This window comes from Bos javanicus, chromosome 8 (assembly GCF_032452875.1).
Source record: "Bos javanicus breed banteng chromosome 8, ARS-OSU_banteng_1.0, whole genome shotgun sequence".
In the NCBI taxonomy this organism is placed as follows: Eukaryota; Metazoa; Chordata; class Mammalia; order Artiodactyla; family Bovidae; genus Bos; species Bos javanicus.
The window spans coordinates 93225094-93248580 of NC_083875.1; the positions used below are offsets into that span (position 1 = coordinate 93225094).

General features: G+C 34.5%; 1 protein-coding gene across 2 annotated transcripts in view; it reads left to right on the top strand.

Moving 5' to 3' along the window:
• Window positions 1–775: 775 nt before the first annotated feature.
• CYLC2 (cylicin 2) overlaps window positions 776–23487 on the top strand; it is a 36190-nt gene continuing 13478 nt past the window's right edge. For both annotated transcript variants that reach the window (XM_061426378.1, XM_061426377.1), the window contains exons 1-5: window positions 776–852; window positions 14117–14157; window positions 15463–15584; window positions 17548–19381; window positions 19689–19753. In XM_061426378.1, the coding sequence (XP_061282362.1) occupies window positions 836–852; window positions 14117–14157; window positions 15463–15584; window positions 17548–18750 (1383 nt within the window). In that variant the 5' untranslated portion in view covers window positions 776–835 and the 3' untranslated portion in view covers window positions 18751–19381; window positions 19689–19753. The remainder of the gene's footprint in view (window positions 853–14116; window positions 14158–15462; window positions 15585–17547; window positions 19382–19688; window positions 19754–23487) is intronic.

Below are 23487 nucleotides of genomic sequence, written 5' to 3' on the forward strand. Positions count from 1 at the left end.
GGGAAAGAAAGTCAGCTGAAATTCCCTGAGGAGCTAAATAATGGCAACTTATGCAAATACTATTCTGTATAGTATTTTTATTCATATATATTAGTTGGATGGAGTGGTAGGTAGAATTAAAATTTTCTAACTCAGCTCTATCTATAAGTTGATAATGTTAATAAGCACCTGGACTTCTTTAAGGCTTCCCTGGTGTCTCAGACAGTAAAGAAGCTGCCTGCGAGGTGAAAGACCTGGGTTCGATCCCTGAGTTGGGAAGATCCCTTAGAGGAGGGCACAGCAACCCACTCCAGTATTCTTGCCTGGAGAATCTGCATGGACAGAGGAGCCTTATGGACTGTGGTCCATAGGGTCACAAAGAGTCTGACATGACTGAGCAACTAAGCATAAGCGCAAGTCTTTAAAAACTTGTATCCGTGAGCAACCAATAAGGTTACAAAAGTAAAAGGCAATGTAAGGTTATGCAAAGGATTTAACAAAAGACACATGAATGTCAGGGAAGTTAGGATTACAACCAAGCTTAACAGATAGATGTTTAGATTCATACTTCTGTCATGTCATCCAATAAATTAAGCCTATATGAAAAACTGCAACAATTTTTATTAAGATGTAAATCAATTGGTTATTTTAAAACCATTTAGTCAGTAAATGTTTATGAAAGTAAACACCAATATTAGACTGAGTAGTAGAAAACATAAAACACAAGTAGAAGTGGCTCTTTTTTTTTTTTTTTTTCTTTAACTCTCAGGGTTCTTGGCTCTTTATGATGTCACCACTTAGCATCACTAATTTGAACTCACAATGCTTAAGTCCTGGAAAATCATAGGTGGGGGAAATGTCTGTACCAAGATTGTAAGTCCTCTTGTCAAATTTTATCTTTTAAAATAACTGAAATGCTCTAGTTAGCTTTACATTTATTCTCTTCAGTGTAAAGAGATGTTTGCTATATTATTTTATTCCAGTGACAGAGAGCATGTGTTTAGTAGACACTTCTGTTCTCAAGCAGCATCATAAGTCATTTTGATCCAAGACTTAACTAGTTCATTCACTTAAGTAAAATATATATATATGACAATGGATAATTCTTTTTCAATGTGATTCTTCATTTTTTATTATATTGTATTTTGGATCATATAAAATGAAAGAATACATGATTGATATTCAGAGAACTATCATCTCCTTAGAGGCCATTTGGAAATTTATGGGAACATATTCTTTGTCACAGTGACTAAGGAATGTTACTGAAATTTAGGGGACATAGGTCAAGGGTGCGAAAACTTTGGCAGTAAGTGGCACAGCCCAACATAAAGAACAATTAAACACTAAATGTATCTCCTTGAGAAATATTGAGTATGCAAAAGTACTTTGCAATTAGAAGCAGATTATCCAGACCTAGGATGATAATAGCATGCTTATCCTTAAATTATCTTGTGTTAAAATGAGCCAGAAAAATAAAACTTTTCAATTATTTAAAGCTTTTTTTTTTTTTTTACTGTGAAGACATGGAACAGGCAAAGGCATGTAACTCTGAAATATAAAGGAGAGTGTAATTGGGTTTTCTTTGGACACTACTGTTAAAGGAAAGATAAAACACAAATCTTGAAAATAAAACAGGCTTCCCTGTGCCTACCTCTTTATAATACAATCACTACTTTAAAGGAAAATCTTTGGCAAAATGTTTATAATTTTCATGATTGCTTTTTAGATGTTGGGTGACTTGCTGACTATTTCACAGTAATCTCTGCTCAGGCATACACCATGACAGAACAACATTATATTGTAATTTCTTTAAAATGTTTCAGTGCAATAAAATACTGATGTTATTATTATCATGAGCATTGTGTAGCTTTCAAAGAATTTCACCATAATGGTTAAAAATTTTATTTTTGGTTTTAGGAATATTTTTATAATGTTGGTTTCTACTGTAATCCCAAAACACTTGTGCTATTATAGAATTAAAGTGTGGTTGAATTCATAATCAAATAGCTTCATTTTTGGCCAATGACATACAAAAATCCTTAATAAAATTATCATATACCTTCTGTCTCAAGTGGCAAGTTCTCATTCTCATTTTGAAATGCAGAAAATAAATTTCTACTTTGTCATTCCTCTGAATTTGTCTGGCAATGATAGGAACTTAATATTAGGCTTACATTTCTATTCCATGACTACCAACTTTGTCCCTGATAAATAAAATTCTCCTCATTGAGCTCACTATGCCTTCCTCCCATTCATTCTTCTTTAGTATCTTTATTCATCCGAACCTGAAGAGTTTTACCTCATCTTGCTTTCGCCTCTAATTCAGGTTGTGTCAGTCAACTCTACCCTTCCATTACTAATTTTAAGTCTGTATAGGACATCTGAAGGAAGTGGAGAGGTTTTCCCCCAAATTTGGCATTACATATGGTATCTAAAAATGTGAACTTCAAAAAACTTCCAGCCTTAGCTTCCACATCTCATATCCATTGTGCATTTTATCTCTCTCTTCCTTACATTGCATTAATAAGTTCTTTCTTACTCTCTTGGCCTAGAGATTCACCTTGATATATAGAACAGGGTTTACCAACCTTGGTACAGTTGACATTTTAGGAGGGATAACTCTTTTCTTGGAGTTGAAGATGGGGTAGGGGGTGCAGGGAGGAATGGGAGTCCTGTGTATTGTAAGATGTGCAGCAGTATTCTTACCCACTAGTTGTCAGTATCAGCGTGTGTGTGTGTGTGTGTGTGTGTGTGCGCGTGTGCGCGCGCACTAAGAGCCATCCGTCACCAAGAAAATCCCATGTGGCTCTTGACATTTGCCTTTATTTAGAGACATCTCTGCAAATACAAGATTGACTCAGGCCCCTGCCAATCCCGGGAAAACTTTTTGCTAAGTCTTTTGTGCCCTTGTTTACTATGCAATTGATACAGAACTCCAAAATCCAAAACCTGTTGACTGGATATATTGGGATATTCACACATAAAGGCTGTCTATGGGCATGTCAAATGGAACTGCAGGCACCAAGATATGGAAGCATTGTAAATATCCATCAACAGATGAATGGATAAAGATGATATATATGCCACATCTCTGTCACATCTGATTTTTTGTGACTCAATGGACTATAGCCTGCCAGGCTCCTCTGTCCATGAAATTTTCTAGGCAAGAATACTGGAGGGGGTTGCTATTTCCTACTCCAAGGGATCTTCCTGATCCAGAGATCAAACCTGTGTCACTTGTGTCTCCTCAATTGGCAGGCAGATTCTTTACCACTGTGGTGGTACTTGGTAAGCCACTATATATATGTACATATTATTATACATAAGGAGAAGGAAATGGTGAAGAACTCCAGTGTTCTTGCCTGGAGAATCCCACAGACAGGGGAGCCTGGTGGATTATAGTCCATGGGCTGCAAAGAGTCAGACACAACTGAGCACATGTCTGACTTGTGCTCATTTATATATTTATGTATATACACACATATATGTATTTCATATATATATGAAATAGAATATGGCTCAACCATAAAAAAAGAATGAAATTGTGCTACTCTAACAAAATAGATGGACTTGAAGAATGTTTTGTTAAGTAAAATAAGTTAAAGAAAGAAAAATACTGCATGATATCACACATAGAACCTAAAAAAAATAAAACAAACTAGTGAATATAACAAACAAGAAACAGACTCAGAAATACAGAAGATAAACCTGTGGCTACCAGTGGGGACGGGCAAGTGAGGAGGGGCAATAAAGAGGGAGGCAATAAGAGTTGCACAAACTAGTATAAATAAGCTACAATGATATATTGTAAAATATAGTGAATATAGCCAATATTTTATAATAAGTGTAAATGAAAATGGAATATAACCTTTAAAATTGTACATCTACTATAACATAAAAAGACTTCAACAAAATGAAATTGGAGGCAATATCACATTATTGAGAGTCCTTACCCCATGAATTTATTATTCATTTTTATAATTATTTCCAAACAGAGATACTATTAAAGGAAAAAGTAAAAGCAGGTGTATTTTGTTCTTATATTAAGTTTCCAGACCAAAACTAAATCCTACAAACTTGGTTCAATGTGTAACCCTTTAATAAAGTACAATTTACACTGGTAATATAGAAACAGATTTTTCTCTTAACATATGATCTCCTCATGTCTCCTAGTTTGGGATCTCAACCTTTTATTCAGGAAAATCTAAAGCTAGCTTCCCTTTGTTAAGTCCTGAACATATTATATTCCCTAATGATGACAGTGTCTATCTTCTTCACATAAAAAAGCTCACAAATACTCAAACTTTTTTCTAACAATTAGATATGTGGATTGGAAGTAAAGATCGATTTGTGACTTCTGTGTTCCATTTAATCTTAGTTAAGATGAAGTATTAGTTACTCTGTATGTATGTATAATACATCATGTGTGTGTGTGTGTGTGAGTGAGCGTGCATACACGTGCACTAAGTTGCTTCAGTTGTATCCAACTCTTTGTGACCCTATGGAGGACTCTACCAGGCTTCTCTGTCCATGGGGATTCTCCAGGCAAGAATACTGGAGTGGGTTGCCATACTGTCTTCCTCCAGGAGATTTTCCCTACCCTGAGATGAAACTTGCATCTCCCGCATTATAGGTGGATTGTTTACTATCCGAGCCTCCAGGGAAGCCCAAAGATCTTAATATATATATATATATCTTCAAAGACCTTAATTCAAACACTAATCGTATCACAAAATAACAGTCTTTCGACTTAAATATCATGTTTCATCTTTTTAAAGTAATTAAATTAGACCATTTCCAAACTTTTGAGGGACTTCTTTAATGAAGGATAGAAATAAATTTATAGTCACATAAAAATGGTTTTTAAATAAAACCTATTAAAACATATACTGGCAGTTTGTGGTTTTTTTTGTTTTCTGTTTTTTTCCATAAGAAACTTCAAAAATTAAATCTGAATACATCCTGGTCTAAACAAATTTCTTGACTGTTACAGAGAAGCAAGGAGAGAGATTCGATTACTAGCAGAACCAGACTTAGGGGGACTATCGAGTCCTAAAATAGTAAATTGATTTAACTGCTTATGATGTGTGTAAATTTACATAGTGAGTGAGAACTATGATATTTGGATCATTGCTATTTTGGGGTCCTATAAATTCCCTTCAGTAAAAACAAAATTAAATGCATTGAATTGTCGTTAACCCTAACCTAGCCAACCTTAAGAAACAGGAATTTCAACCATATCATTAAGTTACATTTTGCCAGTTTATACTCAGTCCATTCCTCCCCTCTTTATAAATGGCTGCTAAGTTACCATTGAAAATCTTTCCTATTCCTGAAAATCATACAAATTAAATCATAACATATATACGCTGTAATTTTTGGCTTCTGGAATTTTTTTTTTCTTTCAGTATAGCATTTTTTTGAATCATCCATGTTGCCATGTTGCATACACTAGTAATTCATTCCTCTACATTGCTGAGTAGTATTCCATTACATGGATACACTGTATTTAGTTTACCCATTCCCCAAATGATTGCTTTAGTTTTTGATTATTATGGGGTACTTCAGTTTTGGGTTCTTACGAATAAAGCTGCTATAAATATTTTCCCCAAGTTTTTGGTAGAATTCTCTTGGGTAAGCTACTAATGAAAATATTGAACCATAAAACATGTGTATGCTTAATTTTATTTTAAAATATCAAATTACATTCAAAATTGATAGTACTATTTGCATATCCATCATTGATGATGAACATGTCAGATACTCTATATTGTATTGTAGCTGATGACTGGTGTCATTAATCCTTAAAACTTTAGGTATTCTAGTGGGTTTAAATGGTTCTTTTATTTTTAATCATAGAAAAAGTTTCTTTTATTTCTAATCAGAGAAATATATATTTTTACATGTATAATTTTTTCTTTTTCATCTTTCATTTCCCAGAAAATTTATTTTATTTTTTTTGGTTTCTTTACATAGGTCCATATATTTCAATAAAATTATTTTAAAATAATTTATTACAATTTATATTCTATTGTTTCTTTAAATGTAAATTCTTTTATAATTATAAATATATAATTAATTTATATAATTAGAGCTTATATTATATGATCTTATTACATTCACTAAATATCTCTAAATAATTATTTTTTAGCTGTCATTCAATATAGTATTTACTCAATCATGCGCTCTGTGAATAAAGACCATTTTGCTTCCTGTCCAGTCTTAATGTTTTTAGTGCCTTATAGAACAAAACAGGGTCTAGGTTAAAATGCAGGAATGAAGTGAATATCCATAACTTGTTTACAGATTTTAGAGGAAAGACAGTCAATATTCCACCATTAATTTAATTTTAATAGTAAGTACTGTCTAGACTCATTTATCAATTTGAGGAAGATGTGTTTTATTTTTTGTTTTCTCAGACTCTTTAATCATGAATGAATGTTACTTTTTTTCAAAACTTCTAAATATTTTGAGATGATCAAGAGGATTTTCTTATATTTTTTGAGGTAATTACACTGATTAATTCATATACCTTAAACTAACATATTTACATTCCAGAGAGTAAACCCCAACGATCATGATGTATTAGACTTTATGTATATTACATATTGTTCAGCAAGAATAAAAAATCATTAAGGAATTTTGTCTGTAATAATGCATAGTATTAGTCTGTAATATACATTTCTAGTAATGTTCTTGAGACATTTTGATGACTGTTCTTTATATCTGTCTCAAGAATGGGTATAAACCTCTGCTCCTTCTTGTTTCTGAAAAAATTGTGTAGAGTTAGTATTTTTTCCTTAAGTTTTAAATTTGATTTATCAATAAAATGCTATGAGCCTGGGCTTTGATTTCTGGGAAGCTTTAAGATAATAGATGAAATGTATTTAATAGTTATTGGACTATTCACTGTTTTATTTTTTCATTGAGTGTCAGTACTGGTAAACAATCCTAGAGAAGGGAACCCACTCCAGTATCCTTGCCTGGAAAATTTTATGGATAGAGGAGCCTGGTGGGCTATAGTCCATGGGGTTGCAAAGTGTTGGACACGGCTGAGAGACTAACACACTTATTGGTAAATAAACAAATTTTACAAGGAGCTCATCTATTTCACTTAAGTTGTTCAATTTACTGTAGTAAAATTATTACTGATATAGCTCATTATCCTTTAAAATATATATAATTATAAAACCTTCATCTGTCCTGATACTGGTAATCTGTGTATTCTCTCTCTTTTTCTAATCAATCTTCTTAAAAGTCAATATATTTTAATAACCTTTTCAAAAAGCAAACATTGGATTTTTATATTTGCTCTAATTTTTTAAAATTATCATTTTATATTGGAATAAAGCTGATTTGCAGGTTTCGGGGATACAACAAAGTAACTCAGTTATACATATACATGGACCAACTCTTTTTCAAATACTTTTCCCATTGAGGTTATTTCAGAATATTGATCAAGGTTTCTTGTACTATAGTGTAGGTTCCTGTTTGTTATCTACTTTTAAATACAGTAGTATGTATATGGCAACCCAGGAACCCAATTTATTCATCCCCCTACTAAAGTTTGTTTTTAAGTCTGTGAGTTCCTTTCTGCTTTGTAAATAAGTTCATTTGTATCTTTTTATTAAGATTCCACATATAAGTGATTATGATGTTTATCATTATCTAACATACTTAATATGACAATTTCCAGGTCCATCCATGTTGTTAACAAATGGCATTATTTCATTCTTTTTAATGACTAATATTCCATTGTATATGTGTACCATATCTTTTTTATCCATTCCTTCATCAATTGACATATAGGCTGCTTCCATGTCTTGCTTATTGTAAACAATGCTGCAATAAACAATGGGGTGCATGTACACTTCGAAACCATGTTTTCCTTCAGATATATGCCCAGGAGTGGGATTGTTGAATCATATGATAGCTTTATTTTTAGTTTGTTTCAGGAACCTTTATACTGTTCTCCATACTGGCTATACCAATTAACATTTCCACCAACAGTGTAGGTGGGTTCCCTTTTTGCCACATTCTCTCCAGCATTTATTGTTTGTAGACTTTTTGATGATGGCCATTCTGACTGCTATGAGGTGATCTCATTGTAGTTATCACTTGCATTTCTCTAATAATTAGTGAAGGTGAGCATCTTTCCACGTGTCTTTTGGACATCTCTATGTCTTCTTTAGAGAAATGTCTATTTAGGTCTTCTGCTCACTTTTAGATTGGGTTATTCATTCTTTTGGCATTGAGCTGAGTGTGCTGTTTGTAAATTTTGGAGATTAATCGCTTCTTGGATGCATTGTTTGCAAATATTTTCTCCCATTCTGTAGATTTTATTTTCTTTTTGTTTATGGTTTCTTTTGCTGTGAAAATATTTGAGCATAATTAGGTGACATTTGTTTATTTTTATTTACATTATTCTAGGAGATGGACCAAAAATATATTGCTGCAATTTATGTCAAAAAGCATTGTAATATATTGTGGACTTATGTTTTCTTCTAAGAGTTTTATAGTATCCAGTCTCAGATTTAGGTCTTTAATCCATTCTGAGTTTGTTCATGTGTATGGTGTGATCAGATGTTTTAATTTCATTTTTTTACATGTAGCAGTCCGGTTCTCCCAGAATCATTTATTGAAAAGACTGTGTCTTCTCCATTGCATATTCTTGATTCTTCATCACAGATTAGAGGAAATGCTTTCGAGCTTTTCAACATTGAGTATGATGTTAATTGTAGTTCTGAAATATGTAGCCTTTATTATGTTGAGGCATGTGCCCTCATTGCCCACTTTCTGGAGAGTTTTTATCATAAATGCTTGTTGAATTTGGTCAAAAGCTTTTTATCATCTATTGAGATGATCATATGGTTTTTAGTCTTCAATGTGTTATTGTGGTGTAACATACTAATTGATTTGTGGATATAGAAAACTGCTTGTATTCTCGGGATAAATCCTACTTAATAAGTGGTGTATGTCCTTTAAGCAGAGACTTTACTTTGCCAACAAAGGTCCATCTAGTCAAGTCTATGGTTGATCCAGTGGTCATGTATGGATGTGAGAGTTGGACTGTGAAGAAAGCTGAATGCCAAAGAATTGATGCTTTTGAACTGTGGTGTTGGAGAAGACTCTTGAGAGTCCCTTGGATTGCAAGGAGATCCAATCAATCTATTCTAAAGGAGATCAGCCCTGGGTGTTCTTTGGAAGGAATGATGCTAAAGCTGAAACTCCAGTACTTTGGCCACCTCATGAGAAGAGTTGACTCATTGGAAAAGACTCTGATGCTGGGAGGGATTGGGGGCAGGAAGAGAAGGGGACGACAGAGGATGAGATGGCTGGATGGCATCACTGACTCAATGGAAGTGAGTTTGAGTGAACTCCGGAAGTTTGATGATGGACAGGGAGGCCTGGCGTGCTGCAATTCATGGGGTCACAAAGAGTCGGACATGACTGAGCGACTGAACTGAACTGATGATCCTTTAATGTACTGAAGGGATTTCATTTGCTAGTATTTTGTTGAGAATTTTTGCATCTATATTCATCAATTTATTGGCCTGTAATTTTCTATTTTTTGTAGTGTCTTTGGTTTTGGCATCATGGTGATGGTGGCCTCATTGAATGAACTTTGGAATGTTCCTTCCTCTGTATTTTTTTTTTTTTTGAATAGTTTCAGAAGGATGGTTTCCCTGGTGACTCAGTTGCAAAGAATCCACCTGCCAATGCAGGTGATATGGGTTCAATCCCTGGGTCAGAAAGATCCCCTGAAGAAAGAAATGACAACCCACCAACTGTACTCTAAATATTTGAGAGACTTGGCCTGTGAAACCATCTGGTCCTGGACTTTTGTTTGCTGGGAATTTATAAATCACAGTTTCAAATTCAGTACTTGTGATTGGTCTGTTCATATTTTCTATTTCTTCCTAGTTCAGTCTTGGGAGATTGTAATTGTCTAAGAATTTGTCCATTTCTTCTAGTTTGTCCATTTTATTGGTATATAATGCCATCAGTAGTCTATTATGATATTTTGTATTTCTTTAATGTCAGCTCTAACTTCTTTTTCATTTGCTATTTTATTGATTTGGGTCCTCTTCCTTTTTCTCTTGATGAGTCTCACTAACAGTTTATCAATTTTGTTTATCTTTTCAAAGAACCAGCTTTTAGATTCATTAATGTTTTCTATTGTATTTTCATCTATATTTTGTTTATTTATCCTGTTATCTTTATGACTTTTGTCCTACTAATTTTGGGTTTAGTTACTTCTTTAGTTACTTTAGGGTAAGATTGGGTTGTTTATTAGAGATTTTTCTTGTTGCCTCAGGTAAGATTGTATTGTTATAAACTTTCTTCTGAGAACTGCTTTTGCTCTGTCTCATAGGTTTTGAATTGTGATGCTCTCATTGTCATTTGTCTCTAGGTATTTTTTAATTTTCTCTTTGATTTCTTCAATGATCAACTGATTGTTTAGTAGCAGTTTTTTTTTTTTAGTCTCTACATGTTTATGTTTTTTAGGCTTTTTTAAAAAATTGATTACTAATGTCATAGACTTGTGGTCAGAAATATGCTTGATTTCAACTTTCTTAAATTAATCAAGGCTCATTTTGACACCCAAAATATGATCAATCCTGAGGAATGTTCCATGTACATTGGGAAAAAAATACATTCTTCTGCTTATGATGGAATGTTCTACAAATATCAATTAAGTTCCCCTGTAAGTATCAAGTAACTATGTGAACACTTTTTTCAAATCCTAAAAGTAAATTCTAAAAGTACAGGAGACAGTGATCAAGTGCATCCCCAAGAAAAGGAAAGCAAAAATTCAAAATGGTTGTCTGAGGAGGCCTTACAAATAGCTAAGAAAAGAAGAAAAGCAAAAGGCAAAGGAGAAAAGCAAAAATACACCATCTGCATGCAGAGTTCCAAAGAATAGCAAGGAGAAATAAGAAAGCCTTCCTCAGTAATCAGTACAAATAAATAGAGGAGAACAACAAAATGGGAAAGACTAGAGATCTCTTCAAAAATTAGACACATTAAGGGAACATTTCATGCAAAGATGGGCTCAATAAAAGAGAGAAACGGTATGGACCTAACAGAAGCAGAAGATGTTAAGCAGTGGCAAGAATACAAAGAAGAACTATACAAAAAATATCTTAATGACCCAGATAACAATGATGGTGTGATCACTCACCTAGAGCCAGACATCCTGGAGTGCAAAGTCAAGTGGGCTTTAGGAAGCATCACTATGAACAAAGTTAGTGGAAGTAATGGAATTCCAGCTGAGTTATTTCAAATCCTAATTTCAAATCCTGATGTGGTGAAAGTGCTGCACTCAATATGCCAGCAAATTTGGAAAACTCAGCAGTGGCCACAGGACTGGAAAATGTCAGTTTTCATTCCAGTCCCAAATAAAGGCAATGCCAAGGACTGTTCAAACTACTGCACAATTGTATCCATCTCACATGCTAGCAAAGTAATGCTCAAAATTCTCCAAGCCAGACTTCAACAGTACATGAACTATGAACTTCCAAATGTTCAAGCTGGATTAGAAAAGACAGAGGAAGCACATATTAAATTGCCAACATCTGTTGGATTATAGAAAAAGCAAGATAATTTCAGAAAAACATCTATTTCTGCTTCATTGACTACACTAAAGCTTTTAACTGTGTGGATCACAGCAAACTGTGGGAAATTCTTGAAGAGACGGGAATACCAGACCACCTTACCTGCCTCATGTGAAAGCTGTATGCAGGTCAAGAAGCAACAGTTAGAACTGGACACTGAACAACAGGACTGGTTCCACATTGGGAAAGGAGTACATCAAGGCTGTATATTGTCACCCTGCTTATTTAACTTATATGCAGAGTACATCATGTGAAATTCTGGGCTGGAGGAAGCCCAAGCTGGTATCAAGATTGCTGGGAGAAATATCAATAACCTCAAATACACAGATGACATCACCCTTATGGCAGAAAGCAAAGAGGAACTAAAGAGCCTCTTGATGAAAGTGAAAGAAGAGAGTGAAAAATCTGGCTTAAAATTCAACATTCAAAAAACAAAGATCATGGCATCCAGTCCCATCATTTCATAGCAAGTAGATGGGGAAACAATGGAAACAGTAACAGACTTTTTTTTTCTTGTGCTCCAAAAATCTTCAGATGGTGACTGCAGCTATGAAATTAAAAGACACTTGTTCCTTGTCCTTAACTTGTTCCTTGTCCTGGTCCTTAAAAGACACCTATTTCCAACCTAGACAGCATATAAACAAGCAGAGACATTACTTTGCCAGCAAGGTCCGTCTAGCCAGTAGTCATGTATGGATGTGAGAGTTGTACCATAAAGAAGGCTGAGAGCTGAAGAATTGATTCTTTTGAATTGTATTGTTGGAAAAGATTTCAGAGTCCCTTGGAGTGCAAGGAGATCAATCCAGTCCATCCTAAAGGAAATCAGTCCTGAATATTCATTGGAAGGACTGATGCTGAAACTGAAGTTCCAATACTTTGGCCACCTGAGAGAAGATGTGACTCATTAGAAAAGACCTTGATGCTGGGAAAGACTGAAGGCAGGAAGATAAGTGGACAACAGGGGATGAGATGGTTAGATGGCATCACTGACTAAATGGACATGAGTTTAAGCAAGCTGGGAATTGGTGATGGAGAGAGAAGCCTGGCATGTTGGAGTCAATGGAGTCAAAAAGAGTTGGACACGACTGAGCAACAGAACTGACGAGTTCAAATCCTTGTTGTTCAAGGGTCAACTGTAATTTTGTTATTGGTTTTTAATTCAATTGCTTTATGATCAAAGAATATTCCTCAGAGATTACATACAATTTCATGGACCATGCTTATGTACCACTTTAAAATCTCATATATAATAACGTGTTTTCTGTTTCAGAGCACTTACGGAAAAAAGTTTATAACCATGATCGAAAATAAAAAAATTTCACCAGGGAATCAACAGCCGCCATCTTGTCGCGGACCCGACCGGGGCTTCGAGCGCGATCTACTCGGCCCCGCCAAAAAAAAAAAAAAAAAATTTCACCAGTATATAAATGTACATTGGCGAGATCTAAGCCTAGAAATTTAGATATAGTAGGACAAGTAATTTTAATACACATCCCCAGTCAAGAAATACTAGGTCAGATAACTTAATAGTCAATACATTTTAAATTTTATTCAATTAATTCATTCAAATTTTTGTAGAGTGGCAAACATGTGCCAGGTTTTGTGCTGGGAACTAAAATTTTAATGAAGCTACCAAGATACTTTTTTTTTTTTTTTTTACTATATTTTATTAGTACTATTTATGCAATGTCAAAGAAGTAAAATGCTTTGTGGCCATGTGGTTTTTAGGTGTATGCATGTGTGTGTTTGTGTGTGTGTGTGTGTGTGTTTGTGTGTGTGTGTAAAACTGAAACTCATGATCATCAGTGACTTTATTTTTGTAATACAATGGGCTAATGTATAAATATATTCTTTTAACAGATCTTATTATGTGCCTTAGTTAAAATAAGAATTAGATGTAAAATGTTTCTTTGTGAGCATAAACATGTGTTTATACTGCTAAGACAAACAGAAACTACTTTATAACACCAGTTTTATTTATCTTGAAAACATCAAAATCCATATCAATAATTGTGGTAACCACTGGCCAACACACACACACACACGCATCTCATGGAAAAACATGTTTGCCATTTATCAATTTGGATTTGGTTAAATTCTGAGATTATTTTGAGGATCTGGCCTTACCTAGGCATAGTCTTTTTAAGACTATATCTTATAATTCTTACAATGTCTTACAGTTCAATTTTAAGAGTCTTTGGAACACAAAGTGGGGAAAATTTCACTCATGGTTTCACATTAAAAATAAATCATAAATGTCAATATTTAAGATATGTTAATTGAGTTTTTTCTGAAAAATCTTTACCCACCTTATTTTAATTATGTTGAAGTTTGTGCTAAAAACACGTATTTTACTGCTCTGCATTTTTCTGTGTTGAAGTAATCTTACATAATAAACAGATCTAAGAATGCAAAATATTTCTCTAGCTTGCAGTGGCAAGTGTTTATGTGTAATAATGATCATTAAATAGAGTGATTTTATATAAATTGATTAAAACTTTTCCCTCTTATTTCAATAGCCAAAAAATAAACTTTGGAGCATATGATAATTACGTTCCAGGTAAGAAAGAGTTCATTTTAAAAAAATGTATAAGTAATTTTAGGGGTAAGTGATAAAACAACAGCTGTTAAGGAGCATTATTAAAAATCAACTTTTAATTTTTCAAGCACTTTTATGATGGGTTCAGTAAATACCTTCTAAAGATATTTTGTCTTTAATTCAAAGAAAATTAAGTAAATATGTTTAGCAACATAAAGAAGGACATATTTACATGTTAGAACTCAAAACAATCAGAAAATCTTACATGAGAGGCAGTGTAAAGAATGGATAAACAACTTCTCATCTGTGTCAGAAATGTCTTCTGCTACATTCCTGATACTTTGTACCAGACTTATAACTGACAAAGAATTCATTACTTGACAAGGCCAATCAATCTGATGTTGAAGTGTAAGTAAGTGTTAGTTGCTTAGTCATGCCTGACTCTTTGCAACCCCATGGACTGCAGCCCACCAGGCTCCTCTGTCCATGAGATTTTCCAGGCAAGGATACTAGAGTGGGTTGCCATTTCCTTCTTCTTCTCTTATATCAAGTAATCAATTTTAACTCATATAATGAACTTAAACACATCTTTCATTTTGCATATTTTCTCATTGATCCTGATTCTGTCTTTAGAATGACAAGTCTCATATATAGCATGTTTTGTACATATTTAAATTGAATGAACATATCTCTTTCACTGGTCTCACTGGTAACCTTAATGTTTTTAACTGTTTATATTATAGTTTCTATGTAACTCAACCATCATAATCATAATTCTGTAGGTACTCCTTATCAATTTTCTTCATTAGTATATCACTTATAATACTGCAGTTCTTGGGCATATAACATTTATTCTTGTAGCTTAGAAAATGGTTAATAATTAAGAGAATCTTAGACTCAATCATATATTTACTGATTATTTTAAACAAGAAATGTGCTAAGGGCTTTGGAAGTTACAGAAGTAGTTACAACATCTTCTGTTCTCCACAAAATTGTATTCCAACCAAAAGAGTATTAAAAAAAAATCTAGAATGGAGAGATAGAAGGATTAAGAGGAAACAGTAAAACTGCTTCTTTCTATTTACATGACAGACTATATTAGTTTCACAGTGACTATATAGCTAACCATAAAGCTGGTCAAAATTTTAAAATGATCAAATTTAATTTCCTCATATTAATAATAAAAATTTTTAAATATTACCAAATGCATGAAACCATAATTTGAATCTTTTATTTATTCATTTACATATAATTACCTTACTGCCATTTTATACCTGGTAAAATTCTATTTACTCTGAGATGTATTCTTATTTTTTTTTATTTCAGTCAGTGAATTAAGCAAAAAATCATGGAATCAGCAACATTTTGCCCTGGTATTTCCCAAACCACCAAGGCCAGGAAAAAGAAGGAGATCAAAACCTTCCCTACTACAAGAAAATACAAGTCCTGTGAGTATTGAAAAAGTTATATAATTTTACTCATAATAATCTTCAAATCATGAATATTTTGTATATGTTATAGATGAGTGCTGACCAATGGGATTTCCGTGATGATGGAAGTATTTTATACCTTTACATTCTAATTCCAGTATTGCTACTGAACACTTGAAATGAGACTAGTCCAACTGAGCAATTGGATTTTACAATTCAGTTGGATTCAGTTCACATGAGGCTTTTAAATAGCATACTGGACCATACATGTGAGTTAAGTCATTTCAGTCGTGTCTAACTCTTTGCAACCTTATGGACTGTGGCCCACTGGACTCCTCTGTCCATGAGATTCTCCAGGTAAGAATACTAGAGTGGACTTCCATGCCCTTCTCCAGGGGATATTCCCAACCCAGGGATCTAACCTCCATCTCTCTCTTTTTTTTTTTTTAACAGGTTTTAAATTTTATTTTATTTTTAAACTTTACAATATTGTATTAGTTTTAAGGGAGGGAGGAGGGAGGAGGGTTCAGGATGGGGAACGCGGGTAACCTCCATCTCTTATGCCTCTTAAATTAGGAGGCAGATTATTTACCACTAATGCCACCTGGGAAGTTCATGAATAGTACAGTTAAAGGTAGTTCAATTCTACTACTTGGAGAAAGTAGTTATATTTTATTTGCATTTCACTGTATAAAAAGTATTCCCATATTTTCTATCAAATATTAGTTCAGCAATACCACATTACAGAAAATATGTATCCAAGAAACATAGAAATCTGTATATCCTAATGTTACAGTTAGTATGAACATTCAGAAAATATTCATCAGCTGGAGATATCCCTTCATTAGAATCATGGAGTTACATCATACACTGAGAAAGTTTCAATGCTTTCCCATTTCCAGAAATATATAATTCAGAATTCTGAGCATTAGAAGATTAATATTTCCCAATGTTTCTGGGATCATCATGGAATATGAAAAATTTTAAGAAAAGTTTTCACAAAATGATGTATCTTCAACTCATTGATGTAACCCAATTTCTTCTGTTTTTTCATGTGCTTTTTTTTCTTTCTTTCTTGTTTGTTTTATCATTCATTAACATTCTTTCCAAAATGTGTTACTTTTGCAATTAAGTTTTTAAAAATATTTGACTATGAGTTGAAAACAGAATATACCATTCTGCAGAAACTAGTTGTCAATGAAAGGTTATTGCTTTCATTATTGCAGGTTCTTAGCTGATGTTCAAATTATATCTTGTCAAGGAGAAGAGTACCAGGCTTTTAATTTTAACCACAGGTAGCATTCAAACTTCCAGAGACCTTGAATGTAACAATAGAGACCAGAATATACTTGAACATGAAACTCTTAGATATTAGAGAATAATTAGTTCTTGAGTTAGCATAGAAATGGAAAGTGGGTAAGATATTCCAACAAGCTTCAAGAACACAGAGTTCAAAAAAAGAAAAGGTCTCTCATGATTGTGAAGAGAGCTTCTGATACGTCATTAGAAAATGGATGTCTCTGAGAATTTTAACATAAATCTTGAGGGAATTATGAAGGTCCTCTAAATTAAAATTAGCCCTAAAATGAGATATGGCTGTCCTTTAGTACAACAAGGAACAAAATTTTTTTAAAAGCACAATAAACTATGCAAACTACCACTTATCTGCTTCCCTGGTGGCTCAGAGGTTAAAATGTCTACCTGGAATGCAGGAGATCTAGGTTTGATCCCTGGGTCGGGAAGATCCCCTGGAGAAGGAAATGGCAACCCACTCCAGTACTCTTGCCTGGAGAATCCCATGGAGGGAAGAGCCTGGTAGGCTACAGTCCATGGGGTCGCAAAGAGTTGGACACGACTGAGTGACTTTTCTTCCTTTCCCCAAATCTTTTCATGGTCAAAGTTGAATGCATTCAATATCTGGTAAAAAGGGCTGTGTAATTCACACACAAGTTGTTCATCATTATTCTAACCCATATTTCAGAAACATGATGCAGAGAAGTTAAGGGGAGATCGTAAACAACCTTTATGGATGCACCGTTCTTTAATGAGAATTTCTGAGAGACCATCTGTTTATTTAGCTGCCAGGAGTCGGCATCCCCAGAAAGAAACTCCTCCCTCCCAGGAGGATGCTAAACAGGCAGCAAAACCTTCATCTCCGAAGGTTAAGAAAAGTAAAGAAGACAAGGACAAACCAGATTCAGAAGCGGAGTCCATAGTTTCAAAGGAAAAACCCAGGAAACTTTCAAAAGCTAAAGAAGAGAAACCAGATGAAAAGAAAGATTTAAAAAAAGAGAGAAAAGATTCAAAGAAGGGCAAGGAATCAGCAACAGAATCTGAAGATGAAAAAGCAGGTGCAGAGAAAGGTGCTAAAAAAGATAGGAAGGGCTCAAAGAAGGGCAAGGAGACTCCTTCAGATTCAGGAGGTGAAAAAGGAGATGCAAAGAAAGATTCCAAAAAAAGTAAGAAAGATTCAAAGGGCAAGGAGTCTGCTACAGAATCAGAAGGTGAAAAAGGAGATGCAAAGAAAGATGACAAAAAAGGTAAAAAAGGTTCAAAGAAGGGCAAGGAGTCTGCTACAGAATCAGAAGGTGAAAAAGGAGATGCGAAGAAAGATGACAAAAAAGGTAAAAAAGGTTCAAAGAAGGGCAAGGAGTCTGCTACAGAATCAGAAGGTGAAAAAGGAGATGCGAAGAAAGATGACAAAAAAGGTAAAACAGGTTCAAAGAAGGGCAAGGAGTCTGCTACAGAATCAGAAGGTGAAAAAGGAGATGCGAAGAAAGATGACAAAAAAGGTAAAAAAGGTTCAAAGAAGGGCAAGGAGTCTGATTCAAAGGCAGAAGGTGATAAAGGAGATGCAAAGAAAGATGACAAAAAAGATAAGAAAGGTTCAAAGAAGGGCAAGGAGTCTGCTACAGAATCAGAAGGCGAAAAGAAAGATTCAAAGAAGGATAAGGCAGGGAAAAAAGATCCAGCGAAAGCAGGTGAGAAAGGTGATGAATCAAAGGACAAAAAAGATGCAAAGAAGAAGGATAGTAAAAAAGAAAAGAAAGATGAGAAGAAGCCTGGTGAGGCAGAAAGTGAACCAAAGGACTCAGCCAAGAAGGATGCCAAGAAGGACGCCAAGAAGGATGCCAAGAAGGATGCCAAGAAAGATGCCAAGAAAGATGCCAAAAAGGGAAAGTAGGCCTTGGATGATAATTCAAAAGCATACTTGATGAAACAACTTTAGTAGTCTGAAACTGCATCTATGAGTGGAAGTTGTATCCAAAGAATTAATGACATAATTTGTAAAATGGAGGAAAGAAGAATTCAAAAGATGGACTCAAAAAAGCTTCATTAAAAAAAATAAGGAAAAACATTAAAAGGGCTTGGAGGTTAGTTACAAAAAATTTGGGGAGATGAGGATTCAAAGAAAGACCCCCAGAAAGATTCAAAAAGAATATTCAAATAAGAATGTAGAAGTTAATGATGTTAAATCTATGGATACAAGGAAGAAACAAAATCAACAAAGGAGTAAAAAAAAATCATGGATACAGATGTTGAATACATAGATTTAAACAACTTGAAGTTAATACCCACAGATTTAAATAAAGAATCGTAGAAGTCGTGAGGGGAAGTCAAACAAATTTCATAAAATCTACTTTCAAATAAGCACAAATACAGCATTCCTAAAAAAAAAAAAAGGAAAAAAAAAAGGAAAAAGAAAAAAAATTACTGCTTCTTTGTGAGCCTATACCATCTCTGAAGAATAATCAGCCACAAACAAGTTGATGGATATTGAATACTCTGCTTCCAAGACAAGATAAACATACTTGGTAAGTTAGTTTTGCTTCCTTTTAAATAAAATAAGATTAAAAATCAATTGAACTAGCTTAAAGGTTTGAGTTTAAATTTATAATTCTTATAAAATCTCTGTAATCTGATTAGATTTTCATCAGGTTTGAACATTTTCATAAGAAATATTTAAGAATGTGGTGGGGACACCACATGAATGAAGGTTTTTAAAGTGCCAGTAGAAAGGTTAAGGGAAGCAGAATTATTTAAGGTAAGGGAGAAGAGACTGGTTTATGATATATAAATAATTACTTACCAAAAATTTTATGTATTTGATTATTTTAACAGAAAATGGTGGCCAACTTCTCTCCATTTAAGGAATGATGTAAATCAAAATTGTCCAAATTACAAATGTGAGTAAATTTAAAATAGAGATATTGATTCTTGATAATCTGATAAATACATATATAAAAGCAAATGAACCAGAATTAAACAGAGTTTAGCAGGGGCTTCCCTGATAGCTCAGTTGGTAAAGAATCTGCCTGTAATGCAGGAGACCTGGTTTGATTCTTGGGTTGGGAAGACTTGCTGGTGAAGTGATAGGCTACCCACCCCAGTATTCTTGGGCTTCCATTGTGGCTCAGCTAGTAAAGAATCCTCTTGCAATGCAGGAGACCTGGGTTCAATCCCTGGATCAGGAAGATCCCCTGGAGAAGGAAAAGTCTACCCACTCCAGTATTCTGGCCTGGAGAATTCCATGGACTGTATAGTCCATGGGGTCGCAAAGAATCAGACATGAATGAGTGACCTTCACTCACTCACTAGCAGAGTGAAAATACTGCCATGATGTTATTTTCATGTGAAAATAGTTAACTTTATAACTATATTAAACTCTCTTCTATCCCATGAATCTTATTAATGTGAAAAAATTAAAAAGCAATATAAAACAAAAGTCAAAACCTTGGACTTGCCAATTAGTGTCAATTAAATCTTTTTTTGATTTAAAACATACTCTTTCAGATGAACTCAACAACGTTGCAGAACTTGCTTCTCTCCCCTTTCTTATTCCCAATAGAAACTCTAGATCTAAGATAAAGCTTCCCCTTTAATATTAAAGGAAGGGTCTCTGATTCCAAATGCACTCAAAAGCTAACTTTCTATTAAGAGTGAAGTGTAGTTTCTTTGCCTGTTCTTAAAATATTGGCCCCTGTCTCCATATATCAACTACTCAGGGGTTAATGGCTGTTGTAGCTCATGGTCTTCCAGGTGGTCTTACCTTCCTGATCTGAAACAATTGTGATGACAAACAGTTGAATCCTGCCCCATTGGTCTCCTCTCCCCCTTCCAGGAAACTCCTCATTCTCCCTCTGCTTATAGTAAAATCCTGTGTTCAGATATTCAACCTTTTCTGAAAATATTAGCATCAGTCTGAAAATTTAGGAGAGCATTTTAAAAACAAAATTTATTGAAGTGTAGTTAATTTACAATGTTGTATTAGTTTAGGAAATCATTTAGTCTCCCACTTACCTCTAAAAATACCTTAAAATTTTCTAACATAATATTAAAAAGTCAAATTTTAGATTCAAATTTAATATCTAGTGAAAGAACATCTGAACATTTGCCTTTATCATTCTACTGAACTGCACCAAAGTCATCAGGAAACCTCCATACAGCCAAATCAAACAGCAGTATATTTTTATCCTGACAGCTTGTCTCTTTTCTATCTGTATATTTCCCTGAGTTATCCCATCCATTCAAAGGGATTTATAGATCATTCTTACACTGTTGAATCCTGCATTTTAAACATAGTATTGATTTCTCCACTCAACTCCAAATTCATATATCCAAATATTAAATTAAAGCATCTACATCATTCTCTTCCAGGCAACTCAAAATTGTTTCACTTAGTTTCTTAGTCATGTCTGACTCTTTTGCAACCAATTGATTGTAGCCCACCAGGCTCTTCTGTCCATGGGATTTCCCAGGCAATAATACTATAGTGGGTTGACATTTCCTTCTCCAGGGGATCTTCCCAACCCAGGGACTGAACCTGCACATTCTCCACTGACAGGCAGATTCTTTACTGCTGAATGGTAAAGGAAGTGCATCTCAATTTTTTTGTTGTTCAGTCACTAAGTTGTGTCCGACTCTTTGTGACACCATGAACTGCAGCATGCCAGGTTTCTCTGTCCTTCATTATCTCCCTAAGTTTGCTCAAACTCATGTCCATTGAGTCAGTGATGCCACCCAACCATCTCATCCTCAATGGTTGAGATGAAATCCTCACCCCCTTCTCCTCTTGCCCTCAATCTTCCCCAGAATCCCCCCTAATGTGACTCTTCTTCGCATCAGGTGGTCAAATTATTGGAGTTTCAGCTTCAGTATCAGTCCTCCCAATGAATATTCAGGGTTGATTTCCTTTAGGATTGACTGGTTTGATCTCCTTGCTGTCCAAGGAACTCTCAAGAGTCTTGTCCAGCACCACATTTGAAAATGTCAGTTCTTCAGCGCTCAGTCTTCTTTATGGCCCAACTTTCACATTCATACATGACTACTGGAAAAACTACAGCTTTGACTGTATGGACCTTTGTTGGCAAATTGGTATTTCTGCTTTTTAATACATTGTCTAGGTGGTTTGTCATAACTATTCTTCCAAGGAGCTCTTCATTTTCTCAAATTAACATTTCCCAAATAGAACCCTCCTGTGGTTCTCCAAAATTTCACCAAATCAGTAAATGACAGTGGTATCTAATCTGCTGACTCAATCCAAAATTTATGGGTCATTCATAATTAATTTTTCCTTTTATCCTACTTATTAATTAACAAATTCTTCCTGATTACCTCCAAGATAATTGCATTGGTCTTTTTCACTGCATTTCCGTCACTTTCACACTAGAAGTCCAATTAGCTATTATAACTCTGTTGGATACCTCCCAAATTCCACCTAAATGTAGGGGAAGCCCACTCTATCATGTCTTACCACTATGCTGTAAATCATTCTTAACAAAGTTATGATGTTTCTCCATTACTCAAACTTCCCAGTGTATTACCATCACATTAAGCATAAACTTTCCTTCTGCTCTAGGTTATAAAGTCTTTAATAATCTGACTGCTCACTACTTCTCTGCCCTTTTGTATCAAAATTGCCTAGAATGGTCTTGTCATACTGGATTTCTTTCTGTATTTAACTATACAGACCAGCAAGGTTTTTCGGCTTCACATTTGTTCTCTCTGCTTATAACACAAATCTCCACACACTTCACACTGCTGACATCTTCAAATTAATTGTCTTCAGCTTAAACTTTACCTGAGTGTTTTAAAATAGATTCTACTTTTAGAACAGTTTTAGGTTTACAAAAAAATTAATCTGTGAGTACAGAGATTTCCCATGCATGCCCTGAACCCACACATGCGTAGTTTTCCCCATTGTCAACACCCCTCACCAGAGTAATACATGTTACTACTGATGAACCTATATTTATATATCATTATCACATAAAACCAATAGTTTACCATTGGTGGTGTACATTTTGTGGGTTTTTAAAAATGCATAATGACACATAATAGTTTCACTGTCCTAAAACTCTTCTGTGCTCTGTTGATTCATCTCACTGTTGCCCCCTACCCCTAGCAAGCAATGATCTTTTTACTGTCTTCAGTTTTTCCTTTTCAAGAATATCATATTGTTGGAATATTAATAGCCTTTATTAGACTGGCTTCTTTCATCTAGCAATATGCATTTAAGATTCCTCCATGTCTTTGAATGGCTTAATAGCTCATTTCTTTGTAGTGCTAAATAATATTCTATTACCTAGAAACACCACAATTTGTCTATTTACCTACTGAAATGGAGAAAGAAATGACAACCCACTCCAGCATTCTTGCCTGGAGGATCCCATGGACAGAGGAGCCTGGCAGGCTACAGTCCATGGGGTCGCAAGAGTCGGACACAGCTTAGCAACTAAACCACCACCACCGCCACCTACTGGAAAATATATTAGTTGATTCTAAAAGTTAGCAATTATGTATAAAGCTACTATAAACATGCATATGTAGATATTTTCATAGGCATAAATTTTCTACCCCTTTGGGTAAAAACCATGGAGCAAATTAATGGATTGTATGATAAGAATGTTTAGTTTTGAAA